The sequence below is a fragment of the Protomyctophum bolini genome, assembly GCF_963924005.1.
Source record: "Protomyctophum bolini genome assembly, chromosome: 18".
NCBI classification, from domain to species: Eukaryota; Metazoa; Chordata; class Actinopteri; order Myctophiformes; family Myctophidae; genus Protomyctophum; species Protomyctophum bolini.
In genome coordinates, this window is record NC_137879.1 from 34,637,058 (window position 1) to 34,652,095 (window position 15,038).

The 15,038-nt window shown below is 47.4% G+C and overlaps 2 protein-coding genes across 3 annotated transcripts in view; both read right to left on the reverse strand.

The window, feature by feature from the left end:
• Positions 1 to 4,314: 4,314 nt before the first annotated feature.
• The window catches only part of LOC308332876 (integrin beta-3-like), a 49,498-nt gene continuing 38,774 nt past the window's right edge, over positions 4,315 to 15,038 (reverse strand). For both annotated transcript variants that reach the window (XM_080788998.1, XM_080788997.1), the window contains exons 15-16: positions 8,570 to 8,736; positions 4,315 to 5,533 (exon numbers count right to left, since the gene is read on the reverse strand). In XM_080788998.1, coding sequence (XP_080645124.1) covers positions 5,465 to 5,533; positions 8,570 to 8,736 — 236 coding nt within the window. In that variant the 3' untranslated portion in view covers positions 4,315 to 5,464. The remainder of the gene's footprint in view (positions 5,534 to 8,569; positions 8,737 to 15,038) is intronic.
• Positions 10,819 to 12,695, reverse strand: LOC308333075 (heat shock 70 kDa protein 1-like; the record flags this gene model as incomplete). Its single annotated transcript, XM_080789271.1, has 1 exon — positions 10,819 to 12,695. The coding sequence occupies exon 1, from the start codon at positions 12,478 to 12,480 to the stop codon at positions 10,819 to 10,821; it is 1,662 nt and encodes a 553-aa protein (XP_080645397.1). The 5' UTR covers positions 12,481 to 12,695.

A 15,038-nucleotide genomic window follows, 5' to 3' on the forward strand; every position in this document is an offset into this window, starting at 1 on the left:
CATTTGTTTGACTTTTTTAAATAATATTTTCAATGTTTGTGCAGTAATCCCTATATACACCGGTAATAATCTATTCAAATTAGAATACAAAAAATGTATAATCCAAGGCCTTATGTTACAATTACAAAAATAAATTCTACACTGTCATTTGTATTCAGTAACTGAGTACTTACACAAACCTTGAGTTCCTACTGCCAACAGAATGATACGAGCATCTCATTTAGACCCACTTCAAACATAATTATTATTATTATTATTAAAAAAAAGAGACTTCCCTGGAAACAAGAGGTTTACATAAACAATACAAACTTTATTAAGGCAAAGAAATACGATTGTCAAAAAAACCCCACATTGGAATGTTAAAAGTAAAACATCAAAACATACAGTATTCACTGACTTGATGATGTGCATTAAGTCCAATTGTACAGTATGGGAGGAACTTCGGAAGTGAGACCTGCCCCGTGAAGGAGCTGTATATACTATTTACAACAGCAAGACAAATCGATCAGAAATATCACTACAAATATGCGGTCTTTTGCAGGGAAAAAAAGCCTTTCCATTCGAACACTGTTCTACTGTAGATGTATACAGATAAATATATTTCGAGAGACGTTATTTGAATACTGGCATCTTGACCACTTAAACCCTCATTGACTGGGGGCCTGCGTCACATTGCGAGAGCTTGGAGATCTGCTATTTTTTTTTGCAGAATGTCTGCCCACAGAATAGGGACAGTATAGTAAATGAAATGGTCTGCGAGTCTAAGATCTTCATCAAAGTGCTTTGCAATGTGTGTTACAGCCATCCGCGCACGCACGCACACACGCACGCACACACACATGGTGGCAGCCATGCATGACGGTCCATCGGGAGCAGTTAGGGCCTTGCTCAAGGGCACTTTGACACAAACCCCGAAAGAGCCCAGAGCTTGAACTTAGTCTAAACCTGGTCCCATCCTTCTTTGAGGGGCACGCATGTATGTATAGGCTACTACGAATGGACAATTTTGAGTGTTTGTGTAAACACAAACATTGTGTAACATTGTGCGACGACGAAGGTGAGGAGGACGCAAATTGTAATTGGCCGGAATGAGATGACGTACGATACTACGATGATAAGAGCGCCCCTCACTTCACACCGGTGTGATTTTTTCCCCTCTACACACCAAATGCCTTCGCTTGTAAAAAAATGACAATCTTCGCCGTTGTATACGTGTACGACATGCGTATAGGCGGGCTTAAGTGGTTATCAATCGTGCTTGGGAAAAAATCACACCCGTGTGAACCGAGTGGTGCAACTCCGTGTGGGCGGGGGTCCCCGGAACGTCCAGGCCCACAGGAACGCGCCCACGTCCGAAAACGGTCGAGAAATGACAGAGTTACTGTGTGGGGGAATTAGCATTTAGCAGACACCTCTCCCCCTCACTCTCTCTCTCTCTGTAATTAGCAGGCAACAGTGCAACAATATCTCTCTCTCTGTTTCTAGCACAAGAGCGCCACTTTTGCCCCTACTGGTAGGTACTCTAAACATAGGGACGGACATAGGGACAGGTACGTGGACAATAGGGACATTGCTGTTCCTTGGAGTGGTTGCACCACTCAAAAGGTGTGTGCATTCGCACAAGTATACATGTGAGCAGATATGGGGTGGTACGGGGGTGGGGGAGGTGTACTCCTATATAGCAGAAGGGTGGAGGAAAAGAGTTTGGGAACCGTCGTTGCTTTGGATTGGCCCTGATTACTGGCCATAATTCAGCTGCTTCCATCCTTCCATGTGTTGAACATACTGTTCCGTCCTGTATCAGAAGATGTCGGCTTTACATTTCCACGCAAAAAAACATTATACTCTTTATGGAAGCGGTGGTTCTGCACACAGGAAATGGCTTATCTTTGGGGGGGGGGGGCGTCTGTTCCTTAGACTCGGTTTCTTTTTTAGGACAGTGACAGACGGCGCTCTCAAAACCACATTTTTATCCATATTGAAATGCCACTTATCTGGAAGTTGGCAGAAAGCATTATCTCACCGTATAGTCCAAATAACAGGAAACCACAACAGCTTGATATAGGAAGGGAATTGTGAGTGTGTCACTTTATAATGTAGGCTATTATGTGTGTTTTTTGCACAACACTATCTGCTTCTGGTCATGAGCTAAAGAATGCGCTCGGCATTCCTCCAGTCAAAGTTGATTGGACTATTGGCATTCCCAGTCTCCCATATATCGTACGACGTTCAGGCAAAAATCTTTATCGCCGCCAATTGGAAGTGGAACGGCGGAAATCCCTTGTACATGTACATGTCATTGGAATCATTTTATACATATTTACAGGCACAAATAATTTTTTACATCTTCGTCCAGTGACAGTAGAGACCTGCACATGATATACACAAATCCACAGTGTTCATCTCAAAGCATTTGTATAACTCTGGAGAGTGTATAATGTTACATCTGTACACTCTCAGAGTTAACGGGAGGGAGTGTGTAAGTGATAGTCATTTTGTTAAAATAAGCTGAAACTATCTCGATATTCCGATCATTGAGTGTTTAGTCTATGGCAGGGTCTGTGTGTGTGTGTGTGTGTGTGTGTGTGTGTGTGTGTGTGTGTGTCAGTCTCTTGTCCGAAGTTAATCTCGCAAACCGCTGGAGAAGCTTATAATAGTTTTGGATTTTTCATTATAGTTTTATAAGTATAGTTTTGTTTTTGTTTTCTAAATTTTTATCCCACGATTTTGTAACCCAGTTTTCTTTTCACCCAGTGCCAATTATCTAATGTAATCCTGGGCGCTACACCTCCTCTGCCAACCTGGGGGGCAGCGGACTGACCTCATGCCTCCTTCTATGCATGAGGAGTCCAAGCTGCTTCTTTTCACCTGACAGAGGGGAATTTCCCCGGCCGGACGTAGCGCGTGGAAGGGACACGTTATTCCGACCAGTTCCTTTCCCCTCCATCAGGCGCCCCGGCTGGCCAGGGGGAGGCAGTTTAGAGACCAGGATTACGGCATGTTTTTGTGAGGGTATCTACCCTAGGGGACACGGGGAGAACATGCAAACTCCACACAGAAAGGCCCTTTCGCCAACCCCCGCCTCGGGTATGGGCACTGATGACGCGGAGGAGGGAACACGCCGCCGGTGCCCACAGCGTCCCCAGCGGGAATCGAACCCAGGACCTTCTAGCTGTGAGGCGACAGCACTACCAACTGTGCCACCGTGCCCCCTTATAGTTCAGTTTTAGTTATTATTAGTATAGTTTCGCAGTATGGGTCGGCGCCCCAGACTGTGTCTTCCGTGAGGAGGATCAGGCCCAACAGACCCACGCTGATCGAGGCCTTTAGGAGGGCCATTCAAGCCGCAAACGGAGCCCTTTGCAGCACCACCGTTGGCCCCCGGTGGAGCCTTGCGGGAACCATTGCGGAACACTCAGATCTTCATCCACTCCTCTATTAAAATGACCCAAAGCTCAACACAAGAACACCGGTGAGGCCGCTTTCTGGGTCTATGGCCCCAAGTTGTGGAACACCCTACCACTGCACCTTAAAAGGGCTTTCTGGGTCTATGGCCCCAAGTTGTGTAACACCCTACCACTGGTGGTAACACCCTACCACTGCACCTTAAAAGGGCTTTCTGGGTCTATGGCCCCAAGTTGTGTAACACCCTACCACTGGTGGTAACACCCTACCACTGCACCTTAAAAGGGCGACCTCCCTTGATGTTTTTATAAGAGCAAGCTGAAAACTTATTTTTTCAACTTGGCATTTGTTTAGTTTTATGTTGTGTTCTGGTACAAATGTCCTTACCATTTTTAATGTTCTATAGTTTTGTATTGCTATTTTTATTTGCTAATCGTATATACTGTGTATTGTAATGATTGACCTATACTTTTGTTTCCGGGCATTCCGCTGCTTGTTATTTTTATTTTATTTTATTTTTATGTGAAGCACTTTTGAGTTGCATTTTATGTATGAAAATGTGCTATATAAATAAAGTTATTATTATTATTATTATTATTATACGGCTCAAGAATCCGCCACTCCTGAACGAAAGTGTCTGGTGTTTTGGAGTCTGGTGTGTAACGCACAGGTCCTGGGCCTGGTGAGAGCAGGAGTGGACCTGGTTGAGACGTACTGCTAGGAGGGGCCCGGGACAGGAGTCAACCCACAGAGCCTATATAGTCCTTCCACATGCCAGGGTCACCACGAGTGAGGGGCATGATGTTGGGAGACCCGGAAACCCCGATGACCTCTGGATACGTCACTGAGGACACGTCCCAGGTGCATCCATGCAATGTTTTTTTTCCGTTCCTAGTTAGTGTTGACGTATTCTAATTCAGTTAGTTTTTCGTTCGTTTTTAGAGCGGGTTTGCTAGTTTTTATTTAGTTTTTTATTTATTTTGTTTTAGTTTTCAATCCTGCATCTGACGGATAAGTCAGTTGCAGGATTGAAATGTAATAAAAACTCAAGAAAAGATAGCATTTAAAAAATACATATATTCAGTTACAGATTAAGCTAAAAAGAAAAAAATTGACAAAAACTAAAACTAAGGCGTTTTTGTCTATTAGTTAGTTTTAGTTAGTTTTGTAAACACACAATACAGTGTTTAGTTATCGTTTTTCTTTTCTAGTTTTTATTTAGTTCGTTTTAGTTAACTATTAATAAGCTCGCGCCGGAACCGCTTAGTGCCAAACGTCGTATGCACACACTGCCAGTATAGGCCACAGAAGTACCTCCAAACTAATATTATTGTCCACATGTTTTATATATCTAAATATTTAACAGCAGTCAATGGGGCCGTGATCGAGCTGAAACCTCGCCCAGATGCGGCGTCAATACGTCAAAGATATGTCATATAGATGACCGACATCATAAGACGTCCGAGATCCACTGAGACACACCGTTCCCTTTTCCCATTTTGGTGCTATTGAAAACTAGCAGATCTACAAGCTCATAGCTCACGAGCTTGTAGGTCTGCTATTTTTCAAAAATCCGAAGAACGACTGACATAGAAACGTAGCTTTTTCAGAAAACTGTCAGGATGTAGAAGACAATTTGTAGAATCTGATCTCAGGTCAAAATGGGTTAAGGACCCCTGAAATCCACAATGTGTCCGAGCTTCTTCTTTTTTTTTTTGAGGCCCCCCTCCTATGTCCAGCTTTCGGTGTGTGTAACCCACATTTTGTCCCGACACAAAGATTGAATGCCATTGACAATGAATGGACAATTTTGAGTGTTTGTGTAAACACAAACATCGAAGACGAAGGTGAGGACGCAATTTCGGATTGGCCGGAATGAGATGACGTATGATGATGTACGATGATGATAAGAGCGCCCCTCACTTCACACTTTGACAAAAACATATCACTTACACCCCATTTAAATGAACACTGTGTGTTGTTCTTTTTACACTGTATGGTGCCATTCCAGATAGAACCAGCAGAGTCCATGGCAATGGTCCCTGGTCGTTTGTCGGCATCAGTCCTTGCCTCTGTACGTGATGTTTGTGAACGTGGACGTGGCTCCTTTGTACAGAGGGTTGTGTCCCTGTGGAGCAAAATGACAGAGAGTTATAGTTCAGTCAGACGACTCACGAACAGATTTAACCAATATTTGTCGTAGAATGAGTTCGCAGACGGTGTGTGACGGGCTTCAGTATATAGCCCGCCCGATTGGTCAGCTGAGTGCCGCATCAGCGAATGACGTGTGGGTCTTGCACACACGTATGCACCCACATAGAAATGCAGCATGTTAACCCCTTGAGTATATGTATGCGCCCTTGAGCACGGCATGGAACCCCTCGAGTATGTATAGCTGACTGAACTAACTCCGCAAGCTACGTATCCTTTAACCATTTAACGTCACCTATAGGGCCAGTGACAGGGACGTCGTGCACACATAGACATCAAAGGGGGCCCCCCTGCCCTTCCCCCCCCCCCCCCCCCCCCTGTCTGTAAAACAACTGACCAGACCATAAATGCAGCATTTACTACACGGTGAAAGAAATGCAAATGCCACTACCTTACCTTTCCGTGCCATGACGGAAGGCATGCATTCAGGAGAATTGCTTTTTTTCCCCCCAAAGTCTCCTGAACTTGAACACGCAGTATTTTGCGTTGAACAAATTTGTTTCGAAATCCATGTCGTCACACACACCATGGCATCTCCACTATAGCTAAAGAGTGCTGGGTTGCGCACCGAAAACAGCTGATCTGCAAGCTCTCAATGCGTCGCAGCACGACGCGTTGTGAGCTTGTAGATCCGCTATATTTCGCTATACGTCTGTCCAAAAGTGCCCTCTCACGGGATGTCAGCCCCTCTAACACTTGGAATTCGAGTGTACACATACAGTTACTTACTGTATGACTTTAAAGAATTTCAATATCTTCTAGGAGGGTCACGTCCCAATGTTATAACCATTTTTTAATCATCCCTTTTGTCTCCGTGTTGTCGCCTTTCCAGCACCCTATAGTATACGCCCTTGTAAGGGCCTATATAGTTCAGTTGTTACGAGTCCTTCTCTGACCACAGACGGTTCACGTCCTGTTCTATGGTGACAGGGTGTGGTCTACAGTAAAGACACGGTAAAGTCTACAGTAAAGACACAGTAAAGACTACAGTAAAGACACAGAGGAGAAAACGGCAGTGGTATACTTGACTTAAGGTACCGGTACACAAGTATTGGCATCAAAATGCACTTGAGGTACTCTGTGTGTGTGTGGCGTTTTGTATAGCACTGTATAACATGCGTATGTGCATATGTGCGTGTGACGCGTGTGCATATGTGTGTGTGTGTGTGTGCATAGTACTGTATGTGCGTGTGTGCGTGCCTGTGCGAGGCCACAGCTATACTACCAGTAAAGGAGGCTAATTAGCATCAGTTAATTTCAGAGACTCAGCCCTTCCCCCGGGGAGCCTTTTGTTCTTCTAACAGCATGGTAACAGCATGCCACAAAGAAATAATTCAAAACGTGTGTGTGTGTGTGTGCGTGTGCGTGTGCGTGTGCGTGTGTGTGTGCGTGCGATACAGACAGACAGACGGATAACACGGCAATTCCTTGAACTCAAAAAGGGTCAACAAAATGGACCTATAAGGTTTTTGTTACTCAAAATAAATGCTATATGTTTCCTCCCCCTAAGGGACTCAAACGTACAGAAATACATTATGATTGTTCTTTGATCTGATGTATTTATTTAGTTTGGAAAATGTTTTTCAAAAAACTAAAAGGATATTTCACTTGAATGTATAGTGAGAATGAACAGAGGGGGGGAGGGCTGTGGTATATACAGGTCGGGTATACATTCATAAAAAAGTCCAACATCAACAACCAGATGGTGTTACATGGTGTTGGCATGGTGACCAGATTTGACAGAGAGCCTGCCATCGGACAACCTCCAGCTTTTCACCAGAGGAGTTTTCTTTTTTGTTTGTTAATCCAAAATGAGTTAATAGCACAGGCAGACTCTTCACACACACAAGTACGTCTGAAATAAGTGTCAGAGCTGAAATCGACATGCAAATATGAAATAAATGCTTAGACATGTAGCTAGGGGTAATGTTAAGAGTCCACAGAAGTGAACCTTTCAAGCCTTTTTTCTCAACTCGCTGTTTTTACTCGCTGATGTTCTTACTATTACTCTATATAAGCCATATCTCCAAAACTGTTGGGTCAAACTGAACAACCAATATGTCAATTTGAAGCTATGATTCCCCTGAGAAACGAAAAAGATCCAAAATCCAAAATCCAATAGCAGCCCCATAGTCAAATTTGGCCACATAATATCCTCACACAGCATTCAGACATCACTTTCCTCAGTCATATTTGAGCTACAACCGTAAGTAGCAGAAGTAGCAACGAAAGGCAATGTGACAACGATGGAAATGGTCGTGTAAACACGTCAAAAGAACGATTTTTCCCCCCCTTCCCCCTTTTTTCCCCCAATTTAGTAGTCATGCCAATTTCCTGTATTCCTCCGCACACTTTACTGTTGTTACTGTGTCGTTGGATCCATACTGGCGCACCTGCCCGGTGAGGAGCCTCCAGTGGGAGGAGGACGCAGTGGTGTTAGTTTCCATCCAATTACTCCTGCCCGCTTCCCTCCCTCCAACACGCTTAGGGCCGATTCATACTCCTATTTTACCGCTGTAGTGCCGAAATGATTTCGGCTCGTCAGAAACTTTCAGTAGCACCGAAGAGGCGACTTTAGGACGGTACCCGCCCCCCCACCCCCGAACCTCAAATTACGTCACATTGTAGGCTCTACAGAGCCGAACCGACTTTTATTCGGCTCTAAAATAGGAGTATGAATCGCGCCTTAGGATTCGAACCCCTAGACTCATCCGCGATGGTGGACAACACCCCACCCCCTGTGCCACTATAGAGAACGTACTCAACAGGAAGCATCATTTGATCTGTATACAGCTAGATTCCTGTTCAAACATCTCAGTCGGATTCCTTCATTTCTTTTGCCAATAAAATAAAATTAAAACATAGAATCCAACGCCTCCAGATTCAGAGAAGAAAAAGAACCAAAACGATACACGGTGTACAGTACAGTACAGTAAGAAGCCGTCGACCTCACCGTGTCCCACTTGGCCCGAGCTCGCTCCTCCTCGAACTTGGCGAACTCGCGGCGGTCGTGGATGGTGACCAGCAGCTTCCAGATGAGCAGCGCGGCCAGGCCCAGGAACAAGATGGCGCCGGCCACCGACAACAGCACCACCAGGATGTCTGGGCCCTTGGGGCAGTCTGGTGGACATGGAAGAAGGAAGGAAGGCAAGGCAAGATGAGAGACTATACTTCAACTCAAGGTTCAAGAAGATTCAAGGCCTTGAATCCGTTTTTCCTCCCGGAATTTTCACCAGTGAGGGGGATAACTTTGTAATACGCTATTGGCTGTTTGAATTATTTTTGGAAAAATATAACAAGATACTCATGTGGAACGGCTATATTATTTTACTTATATTGACCCATATAAACAATTTAGTATTATTTAGTATTATGTAAGGTTTTGCCCACTCAAATGGTACCTCGTCAGATAATCCCCACATATCCTACACAACAACTTCTGTGAACAGACTTCACTGTAGTAGCTTTTCATAAATTATATTTGTACTTAGGCTGTTCTGCTGTCATGAAAGTGTTATAGTTAGAGAAATTCAAAGTCCAGCCGTCTGCTGTCCAGCCTCTCCCGCCCCTCACTGGGGAAGATTCTGGGAGGAAAACAGAAACGGGGTGAGTTGTCTTGTTACCTTTTTGAGGGGCTCTATAGGCCCTCCTATATGCACCACTTTGTGTGTTTGTGTGTACGAGCCGTGTCCGTGTTTGTAGCACGGTATGTGACGATTTGATTGGCATATAGCGAATAAACAGGAAATCATCATCTTAAAGGAGGTAAAAGGGGTTAAGAAAACATATACAGTGAGGGGGGGGGGGGGGGGGGAAGGGGTGGGTGGGGGATTGAACTAAAAGCTGGATATACTGTAGGAGGGGCTATAGCGCCCCTCAGAAATCACACTTGTGTGAAGCGAGGGGCGCCCTTATCATCACGCATCATCATACCACCAGCCAGCCAATCAAATCATCACATTCCGTGCTACACAAACACAAAGCTGTGTGTATAGCTTGTGTGAATTGAGCGGCGCTCAAAAATATAAAGAATACGTATGTATGCTTTGGAAAATTGTCAGAAAGTATACACGATTATAACACGCACGGTATATCATTATCAGACCTAAATGTACCCTTCAACTTCTTTGAAGTTTATTTATCCCCAAAGTGACCGGATATCACAGGTTGAGTAGCAATTATTATATGTAGTTGGCCCCTCATTTGTAAAAATAAATGTGGATATAAAATAAATAAAAAAGGCCTATTTAAAAACTATATGAAAATTCCCAACGATCTCAGGGGCCCACTGTTCTGGTATAGACCGACGATGATGAGCGCCGACACAGAAGAGTAAAGGGAAAATAATCTGATAAGCTTTTGATAAAACCTGTATACATTTTACTTTTCTTTTCCTAACTTATTGCACTCAAATCCGTTTGCCAACCACCTATAAGGGAGCGTAGATGATCGTATAGTAGACAGGTGCAGTGGAGAGCCGGTTTATATAGAAATACACCGGCATACATTAACTTAGACATTACATAATGAATTATTTCTCTATCCCTCCCAATTTAGCAAAAATATAAAGTACAGTAAATTATTCATGAACAACAACAGAACTCAAATTACAGTAATGGCAACAACCCATAATCAGATATTGGATTTACAATGTATGGATTCTTTAAAACGGTGAAATAATAATACATTATGTATAAATAATAATAATTAGACCGATTTGATCCCGCAAGGGGGATGGAATTAACCTGACGCTGCCAGATCCAAGAAGCTTGCTACACATGTTTGTTTCACAGCTTATTGGGATCTGGGATCGCGGAAGCAAATTCGATGACGGGGCTGTTCCTTTTTTTCAAGATACATGGTAGATGATTGGATGGGACCGTTTGTCTATCACCGTGTGGGCGTGAAAACACAACCAATCATATTGACGTGTCTGTATAGCTTCACATCCTGTTTCGCACATATCCCGCCCTTAGCTCACGCCGATTGGTTCGGTATGGAGCGGTTCGGCATTAGCTCAACTCCCTGCGAGATTCCAGATGGATGTGGTGTTGGGGAACATGGTGACCCAATACCGCCCCCAGCTGGCAAAGTCAGGTTAGGATGGAATGCTGCCCAAAATGATTAGAGATCAGACTTGAGCGCAAGGGGAGTGACCACTCGCAACTGAAGGAGCGTCAAGTGAAGTCCATCACTTCGTTTTTAGTCGACCTCCTCAATGGTCGGGCCCTGAGACGTCCCCTGTGCGTCGCCAGCGCTGTAGCTTCCGCCCGCGGGGGGCGCTGCTGCGCCCGCCTTGCTCGCGATGGGTCCGCACACCTTCTCCAGCTCTCTGAGCCGATGCTCGTACTCGTCCTTGTCGGCCAGCTGGTTGCTCTCCATCCAGGCGATGGCCTGGTCGCACAGCTCCACGACCCTCTTCCGATCCTCCTCGCCGATCTTCGCGGCGTCCTCCAGCACGGACTTCTTCGTCTGGTAGGCGTAGGACTCCAGGGAGTTCCGGGCGGTCACCCTCTCCCGCTGCGCGTCGTCCTCGGCCCGGTACGTCTCGGCGTCGCGCACCATCCTCTCGATGTCGTCCCGGCTGAGGCGGCCCTTGTCGTTGGTGACGGTGATGCTGTTCTTTTTCCCCGTGCGCTTGTCCAGCGCCGACACGTTCAGGATGCCGTTGGCGTCCACGTCGAAGGTGACCTCGATCTGCGGGACGCCGCGGGGCGCGGCGGGGAGCCCCGCCAGGTCGAACGTGCCCAGCAGGTTGTTGTCGCGGGTCATGCCGCGCTCGCCCTCGTACACCTGGACGTGGACGCCGGGCTGGTTGTCCACGTACGTGGTGAAGGTCTGCGTCTGCCGGGTGGGCACGGTGGTGTTCCGCCGGATGAGGCTCGTCATGACGCCGCCGGCCGTCTCGATGCCCAGGGACAGCGGCGCCACGTCCAGCAGCAGCAGGTCCCTCACGCTGCCCGACGTGTCGCCCGACAGCACGGCGGCCTGCACGGCGGCCCCGTAGGCCACCGCCTCGTCGGGGTTGATGCTCTGGTTCAGCTCCTTGCCGTTGAAGAAGTCCCGCAGGAGCCTCTGTATCCGGGGGATCCGGGTGGAGCCGCCCACCAGGACCACCTCGTGGACGCTTCCCTTGGCCAGCTTGGCGTCGCGGAGCGCCTTCTCCACGGGCTCCAGCGTCCCCCGGAAGAGGTCCGCGCACAGCTCCTCGAAGCGAGCTCGGGTGAGGGAGGTGTAGAAGTCGACGCCGTCGCAGAGGGAGTCGATCTCGATGCTCGCCTGGGAGCTGGAGGACAGCGTCCTCTTGGCCCGCTCGCCGGCCGTGCGCAGCCTCCGCAGGGCCCTCTTGTTCTGGCCGACGTCCTTCCCGTGCTTCCGCTTGAACTCGTCCGCGAGGTGGCCGACCACGCGGTTGTCGAAGTCCTCCCCGCCCAGGTGCGTGTCGCCGGCCGTGGACCGCACCTCGAAGATGCCGTCCTCGATGGTCAGCACGGACACGTCGAAGGTGCCGCCGCCCAGGTCGAAGATGAGCACGTTGCGCTCCTCCGCCCCCGAGCCGACCTTGTCCAGGCCGTACGCGATGGCGGCCGCCGTGGGCTCGTTGATCATCCGCAGCACGTTGAGCCCCGCGATGGCGCCGGCGTCCTTCGTGGCCTGCCGCTGCGAGTCGTTGAAGTACGCCGGCACCGTGACGACGGCGCTGCTCACCCCGTGGCCCAGGTAGGCCTCGGCGACCTCCTTCATCTTCGCCAGGACCATGGAGGAGATGGCCTCCGGGTCGAAGCGCCGCCGCTCGCCCTTGTACTCCACCTGGATTTTGGGCTTCCCGCCGTCGCTCACCACCGCGAAGGGCCAGAGCCGCATGTCCGACTGCACCACGGCGTCCTCGAACCGGCGGCCGATGAGCCGCTTGGCGTCGAACACGGTGTTGGCGGGGTTCACGGCCGCCTGGTTCTTGGCCGCGTCTCCCACGAGCCTCTCCGTGGCGGTGAACGCCACGTAGCTGGGCGTGGTGCGGTTGCCCTGGTCGTTGGCGATGATCTCCACCTTGCCGTGCTGGTAGACGCCCACGCAGGAGTAGGTGGTGCCCAGGTCGATGCCGATCGCGACGCCGCCTCCTCCTCTCGCGTCGGACATCTCGAGTGACTACACCTGAATTTAGACTTGAGCCGCACTACGACGCTCTATTTTAAAATAATAAACATCTAATTACTGCTATAGCTCCGTACCGTATAACGCATTAAAGCGGCACAAGCTTTTTATAAGTGTGACAGTGTGACATCACAGTTAAGTTTCCGACCTCGCAATTGTGATTGGCTGAGAGGCAGAGGGGCTGTATTTTGCGTGTCTTATAAGTACCAGGTCTTATTACCTAACTTGAGTAAACTAAAGACCTGGAGGCGTGATCAATGCTCTTTGGCCATTCTGAGTGGCCAAAGAGCATTGATCACGCCTCCAGGTCTTTAGTTTACTCAAGTTAGGGAATAAGACCTGGTACTTAAGACACGCAAAATACAGCCCAGAGAGTGTTATAGAGAGGCAGGGGCTGAAATCCCGTAAGTGGGCACTTTTTGGACCAAAACAGCGAAAATAGCAGATCTACAAGCTCACGACGAGTCACGCTGCGACGCATCGAGAGCTTCTCAACAGAACTCTTTAGCTGGTGGAGATGTGGCGTGTACGGTTTTGGGTTTTGAAACAAATCTGTTCAACACAAAAATGCTATACGTTTCCGAGTTCAGGAGACTTCGGAGAGAAAAAAAAGCAATTCTGAATGCTTTGCCTTCTTCCGGCATGGCATGGGAAAGGAGTGGCATGTTGCCATTTCTTTCACCGTATAGTAAAAATGCTGCATTTCGTGGTCTCTGGAGGAGAGGGCAGTCCCCTCAGTTCGTTGTTTTACAGACGGGTGTAAAAGGGCAGGGGCTGAAGGAGCCCCCTTTGATGTCCATGTGTGCACGTCCCTGGTCGTGCATATACCATACATCACCAAGTGAACTCGGAGGCCATCTGTGATGTGTAATATAAGAATCAGCAGCAGGAGTCACATCGAGTGAAGTTAAAGAAGAGGTTCTCGCGGCTGCAGGCACACAGTCAGCTTTGCCTTAGAGAGAGTGTGTGTGTGTGTGTGTGTGTGTGTGTGTGTGTGTGTGTGTGTCTGTCTGTCTGTCTGTGTGTGCGTGCGTGCGTGCGTGCGTATACTGCGTGTGTATGTGTTGTGGTTTCCGTTTGTCTGTAGCCAATGGCACAGCGGCACCATCGTTTATGGCCGACATCAAAGGCCCCACTCCTCCGGCTGGCCTCGCGCCATCACTCTTCTCCTCCTCCGTTATTGGCCTCTGTCCATCATTCTTCTCCTCCACTATACCTCCGTGAACGCTCTCTCTCTCTCTCTCTCTACCACCACTTCCTGATCTTCTGTCCCCCGGCGTCTCCTCCAGTTCACTGTCATTATTATGGCTGACATGTTGCAGTGGTGGAAAAAAGCTCTCAAATGTTTTTACTCAAGTAAAAGTTGAAATACCGGCAATGTAGATGTATTTACTCGTAGTTACAAGTATAGAAGTGCCGTGTTAAAAAAACTTACTCAAGTAAAAGTGCAAAAGTATAGCGGCATCAAAATGTACTTAAAGTACTAAAAGTAAAAGTGCTCATGTTGCAGAATGTTCAACAATGTGTACAAAACCTTTTGAAAATAGCCGATCTACAAGCTGCACAATGCAGATTTTGTAGATCTTGCCATTTTCGAGTAACTATAGTAACTAGTACGTTTTCAAATAAATGTATCGTGGAGTAAAAGTATACAATATTTGGATCCAAAATGTAAGTGAAGTAGAAGTAGAGGAAATTGGAAATACTCAAGTAGAAGTATTGGAAATTGGAAATACTCAAGTAAAGTACAAAATCCTGTACTTAGCAAATTGTACTTAAGCACAGTACTTAAGTACATTTATTTAGTTACTTTCCGCCACTGCCGACATGCTGTACTATACCAGGCCTTCCGAAACAAATCACTGCGACTGCCCGTGCGTTTTATCAACTAACACTTTCCACTTTCTTAAGTTTGTTTCCATTTTTAGACATATAGTCTAGAGCATTTATTTCTTGGCTTCAAATCTAACTAGGGATGTCCCTAATACCGAATACCGCGTGATCTCGTGTTGTGTTTATAGCTATCTAGCTATATTAAAAAAAAAAAAAACGGAAGACACGCGAGATGTTCTCCAGCGCACCGCTCTGCCCTGCAGCACACCTGATCCCAGTCCAAACACTGACCTGCAGTGCACCTGATCCCAGTCCAAACACTGACCTGCAGCACACCTGATCCCAGTCCAAACACTGACCCGCAGCGCACCTGATCCCAGTCCAAACACTGACCTGCAGTGCACCTGATCCCAGTCCAAACACTGACCTGCAGCACA